The 6,019-nt window shown below is 38.1% G+C and overlaps 1 protein-coding gene across 1 annotated transcript; it reads left to right on the forward strand.

The window, feature by feature from the left end:
- The first annotated feature begins 931 nt into the window (after positions 1-931).
- LOC146711207 (galectin-1-like) lies at positions 932-2,631 on the forward strand. The gene is made up of 3 exons (XM_085452954.1): positions 932-936; positions 1,094-1,265; positions 2,485-2,631. Exons 1-3 carry the CDS (start codon positions 932-934, stop codon positions 2,629-2,631), a joined length of 324 nt encoding a protein of 107 aa, XP_085309080.1.
- The last annotated feature ends 3,388 nt before the right edge of the window (positions 2,632-6,019 follow it).

A 6,019-nucleotide genomic window follows, 5' to 3' on the forward strand; every position in this document is an offset into this window, starting at 1 on the left:
TCATCACAACCGTTACACAAAGAAAATCTCCTGGAGCTCTGAATAGATATTATTGTAATTTTTGTCAAGTCCCATTTTAACCCCTCAGAACAACTGAAAAGTCCAAAAGAGTCAGTGAAGATCTAAGAAGGAGAATTGTAGGTTTATTCAAGTTCAGACAGTCTTTTGGAGGCATTTCAAACAAACAGTGTAACAGTGGGATGTTAACCACCAACATATGCAAACATTTTTTAACTTCTAAATTAGTTATTTATGGTCTATAATTTGACTATGAGTAAGGTAGTGGGTGTTTAGCACTGGCACAATCCTATTGGCTGTTTCACATATCACTCAGGTTGAAGGCTCCTCCCACACTCTACAGGGAGTCCAGAATTATTAGGCAAGTTGTATTTTTGAGGAATAATGTTATTATTGAACAACAACCATGTTCTCAATGAACCCAAAAAACTCATTAATATCAAAGCTGAATGTTTTTGGAAGTAGTTTTTAGTTTATTTTTATTTTTAGCTATTTTAGGGGGATATCTGTGTGTGCAGGTGACTATTACTGTGCATAACTATTAGGCAACTTAACAAAAAACAAATATATACCCATTTCAATTATTTATTTTTACCAGTGAAACCAATATAACATCTCCACATTCACAAATATACATTTCTGACATTCAAAAACAAAACAAAACAAATCAGCGACCAATATAGCCACCTGTCTTTGCAAGGACACTCAAAAGCCTGCCATCCATGGATTCTGTCAGTGTTTTGATCTGTTCACCATCAACATTGCGTGCAGCAGCAACCACAGCCTCCCAGACACTGTTCAGAGAGGTGTACTGTTTTCCCTCCTTGTAAATCTCACATTTGATGATGGACCACAGGTTCTCAATGGGGTTCAGATCAGGTGAACAAGGAGGCCATGTCATTAGAATTTGATTATGGGGTGAATGGTCCTTTAAATTTATTGTAGCAAAATTATTTGCAAATGTGTGTCAAAAATTCTATATCTGTATTTCAGTTTATTTCAGCCCTATGTCCTTCCTACGCATGCTAAAAGGAATATAAGATGTAATAAATATTTGTGTGTCTGTACATTGCAGATTCACGCTGGATATTGGCCCCAGCGTGGACAGAATTGCATTTCATTTCAACGCTCGCTTTAATGCAAAGGGACAGATAAATAAATTTGTCTGCAATTCTTTGGAGGCAGGCAATTGGTGTAAGGAGCAACATGAGGATTGCTTTCCTTTCTGTGAGGGAAAGGAGTTTCAGGTATGAGAGTGTGTGCCTGTATTTTCACCTTATATATATATATATATATATATATATATATATATATATATATATATATATATATATATATATATATTAGGGGTGCAGCGATACACAAAATTCACGGTTCGGTTCGATTACTTTGGTGTCACGGTTCGATATTTTTTCGATACAAAAAAAAATTGTTCATGCCTTTTTAATTTGTCATTTATTAAAATTATAAATATATATTTTAACTCAAAAGTACAGTTTTTAAATTTAACCCTAACCCTTGTGCGTGTTTTTTATTTTGACAGCGAATGCGCACCTGCGGACCACTTATGTGCAGCCCTGGTTATTTAGCTCGTCATATTGCAGCCACAGAAATTCTTTTGTCCATGAAACCATAAAGCTGCACTTTCTTTTTGCCTTATAGTCTGATTTGTCATAACTTTTCCGTTTTGTGGTAAGCTTTTCTTTGGCTGTCACTTCTTCACCCTGACCTGTCTTATTTGGCTCAGCAGAACTGAAATATAAATCCTGCTGCTTTTACACACGCACTCACATAAGGTCAGCGATTCTCTGCGCGATCAACCTCTCACATGTTTAAGCTTGCTGCGGGAGATTTCACTTGTCATGTTTGCATAGTAAGCTAACGATTGATAAGACGATGTCAGAGGAATTGGTGTGCAAATTATCATCACTCACAGATCAGTGCTGTCGCTCTCTATACACAGTTCGCATGATTGCAAAGTGAAAGCAAAAAAACAAGCGCAAATTCAAACGCGATTTCAATATGTCACATATTGACAGTGGCTCACCGATGCCAATGACATAATTACCCAGCTACATTTCCGAAAGAATGCAAAAGCATTGACATATATTTTTCCTACAATAGCCCGACGGGCAGGGCAGAGATAGATTTTGGTAGCCCGACTGGAAAAATCGCTAGCCCCGGGACGTCGGGGAAGGAAAGTTGATAAAATAAATTACAAATTTTGTATTGTTCGATACATATGCGTACCGAACCGAAAGCACTGTATCGAACGGTTCAATATCGATACGAATATCGTTGCACCCCTAATATATATATATATATATATATATATATATATATATATATATATATATATATATATATATGTGTGTGTGTGTGTGTGTGTGTGTGTGTGTGTGTGTGTATTACAATCAATCTATAATTTGTCTCTCTGTTTCTTTTCACTCAAAATGTCTTTTTTAGATCGCCATTAAATTCACACCTTCAGAGTTTGTGGTGACTTTACCAAATGGCTCAACATTCTGTTTTCCCAACCGCATGGGTGCAAGGAAGTACTCTGTCATTGGATTTGGTCAAGATGCTGAAATTAGAAGCATTGAGATCAAGTAAATCTACATCATCAATTCACATTGCTTGTTTTATTTTTCTGCTTGTCTATCAGTAGGTAATCTCCCCAAAGGTGGATGGTGACCGTGCCAACCTTGAATTTCATCACTAATTTCATTTTTTATCTTAAAGGAATTTAGTTTGTTGAGAGCCTGATCCAAACAGCTTTGGGTGTGAAGATGGGATGTAAGATAAATATTTTCTTTGGTCCTTGACACAGATAACTGAAGTTTTAAAGTAGCCAAAGTGATTTTTCTGTTTGGAATTAGCAGTTTGCTTGCAAAAATCAAATAAAGTGTGATCAAGTTTTTCTGTAAGGTGTCTGAAAGTACTAAAGCATTTGTTTGAATTCCCAAGACATTCCATTTGTTCTTTCTTTATTGCAGCAACATTATTTAAAACACATTCTTTTATGAAAAAACATGACTCTGGTGACTCCTTATTCTTGTTACACTAACATGGAATGTTTTATGATGCCTTTGGGCGTCCCCTGTGAAATTACTTCATAGGTGAAACTGTCACTGCTGTGGTCTGTAATTTAATTCTTATTATGGGTCATATTTCATAACATGAGGGTCCGCTTTGACTCACAGTAACTGTATGTACCAAGGTTTGTACTACAGATCAAATTACAATATATATCTATTCTACTTGATATTATTAAATGAATAATTAATCCTAAATTGTATGTATGTCTAACGAGAGCAAAACTCTGTAGGTAGCTCCAAGTTCAACTAAAAATCTCAAAAAATGCAGCAAAATAGTGTGAGAGTGCAATCCCCAACTTTTGCTGGTATCTATGGTCAGTTTTGTAGATTAATAGCAAAAGTTGCACTATATTTTCAAACACAGATAGTCAGGCAGACAGAGTCATCACAATATAAACAGCCTTCAGTAATTGACAGGCTCCAAAACTGGAAACTGTGTGACCATATTTTGGCATTGCAATGTTTTATGTTCTGTGTATTCTTATATGAAGACCATTTAAATCCCTTCTAGAGATAAACTGATCTGGAAATGCCAGAGTTATTTTCACTGAGAGTAAGGGGCTGAGCTCAACTCATGAAAAGTAACCCCACACCATAATCCCTCCTGGCACGATGCAGTCAGACAAGTAGCATTCTCTGCAAACACTGGGTTTTCCTCGGCATGAAAGATAGAAACTTCACAGTTCAAATAGGAAGTTGTAATAATAACTACTAATTAAATGCATATGTAAGCAGATAAATGAGTGAAAAAGGTGAGTAAAAAAAGAAACACTCAGGGAAGCCCCCAGCAGCATTGGTCTTTTGCAGCATAATTAAGGGAGGATTCAGGTTCAGACATAGTAAAAGGATATAATACAAATAGAAATGCACAATGTATCGCCAACTGCTGCACCTGTAGGAAAAACAAACATAAAACATCTGGAACGGCAAAAATTGAAAATGCACAGGTACATAAATCAACATTTTTTTTGTGCCGTGTGTGGGTGAGTTTTTGTTTTGTTCTCTTTGTGTGTGTTTGTTTTACTTTTTACTTTGTACAACACTTTGGTCAACCTGTGTTGTTTTTAAATATGTGTATAAATAAATGAAATGATTGACTGAGTGATTGATTGATTAATCTACGTAGCCAATTTAATTAACAACTTATATATAACTGCTTATTTCATAGTGTAATCTTCACATCTTCACTTTATCCAAAGCACATTCTTTGTTGATTCTCCCGCTAATTATATTCACAGTATTTCCTCACCTCACTGTGTCTTTGGGGATTTGCTAGGTTAGCTTAGTTTGTAGCTGACTCACTAGTAGCATGGCCTCTTTACTTGTTCCTCCTGCACTTTCCTGCTCAGTGTGTTACTCCTCGACTTCCTTTAGCAGTATTGATACTTATAATAAATGTAGAGATTGGCAGCTCTGGATGCCAGGATTACTGAACTGGAGACTTGGCTTCGCACCCTTAAAAACCTCGTAGCTAGCTAGGCCCCTGTAGCTGGTGCAGCTAAAGGTAGTGTAGGGCCCATTAGCTCTCCCCCGGCAGATTGTCCCAAGCAGCCGGGAACACAGGGTGGCTGGATGATGATGAGGAGGAAATATACTTAAACAGAAGCCCTAGTACACTACCAAACTGTTCATGTGACTGACCATTTTTCCCCACCGGCCAACGGTAAATGCAAAATTGAATAAAATTATAATTCACATTGGCAGTAAGGACAACCAGTAACATAAATCTAAAATTAATATTGAATTGGTGTGCAACTGCAGCACGGTGGCACGGTGGTTAGCACTGTTGCCGCACAGCAAGAAGGTCCTGAGTTCAATTCCAACATCAGGCTGGGGTCTTTCTGTGTGGAGTTTGCATGTTCTCCCCGTGTTTGCGTGGGTTCTCTCCGGGTACTCTGGCTTCCTCCCACCGTCCAAAGACATGCAGCTTGAGGGGATAGGTTAATTGGAAAATCCAAATTGCCATTGTGTGAATGTGCGAGTGAATGTGAGTGCGAATGGTTGTCTGTCCCTGTGTGTTGGCCCTGCGACAGACTGGCGACCTGTCCAGGGTGTACCCCGCCTCTCGCCCTATGACAGCTGGGATAGGCTCCAGCGCCCCCCGCGACCCTGAAAAGGATAAGCGGAAGCGAATGGATGGATGGTGTGCAACTTTGCCAAAAAATGCTAGAATCTGTAGTTTTCTCTTGTCCACTCCCCAGTTGGACCAGGAGTGACATCCTTAGCTGCACGTTCTTTTGAATTTGCTGTCTGTCTGAGTGGTGTCCAAAAAACGATGTGGGCTTTATAGATTATTGGAAAACTTTCTGGGGGAAACCTAGTCTTGTTAGGAGAGACAGCATCCATTTCACTTTGAAGGGAGCAGCTCTCATTTCCAAAAATCTGGCCAAATTTATTAAACCCATCCAAACATAACTACATAACTGTCCAGATTTGGGACCAGGAAGCAGAGTTGCAGTCTTAAACACCTCTCTATAGCTTCTCTCCTTCTGCTACCCCCCAAAACCCCATCTCCTTAGAGTCTGTGTCTGGTCACAAACAAACAAAAATAATCTAAAAATCTGCAAAAAATGACGTAAAAAACATACAATCACAAAGAAAAAAGAATACTGTATCCACATCTGCACCGAAGAGTAAAAGAGTCAAATTTGATTTTAGAAAACATTAGGTCTATCTCTTCCAAGTCCTTGTTAGTGCACAAATTAATAATTAATCAACAAATTGATTTACTCTGCCTTACAGAAACCTGGTTGCAGCAGGAAGATTATGTTAGTTTAAATGAATCAACACCCCCGAGTCATTCTAAGTACCAGAATCCTCGAAGCACAGAATCCTGAGGTGCCGATTCAACCATTCATTCAGCCATTCAGTACATTTTCAGTAATTTCTTTTTCAAAAACGCA

This window comes from Copadichromis virginalis, linkage group LG4 (genome assembly GCF_057382275.1).
Source record: "Copadichromis virginalis isolate Kocher_CV1m ecotype Utaka linkage group LG4, C_Virginalis_male_GT1.1, whole genome shotgun sequence".
Classification (NCBI taxonomy): domain Eukaryota; kingdom Metazoa; phylum Chordata; class Actinopteri; order Cichliformes; family Cichlidae; genus Copadichromis; species Copadichromis virginalis.

Coding starts and splice junctions, on each gene's coding strand:
- LOC146711207 (XM_085452954.1), top strand. Junction 1,266..2,484: donor GTGAGGGAAAGGAGTTTCAG/GTATGAGAGTGT, acceptor TGTCTTTTTTAG/ATCGCCATTAAATTCACACC.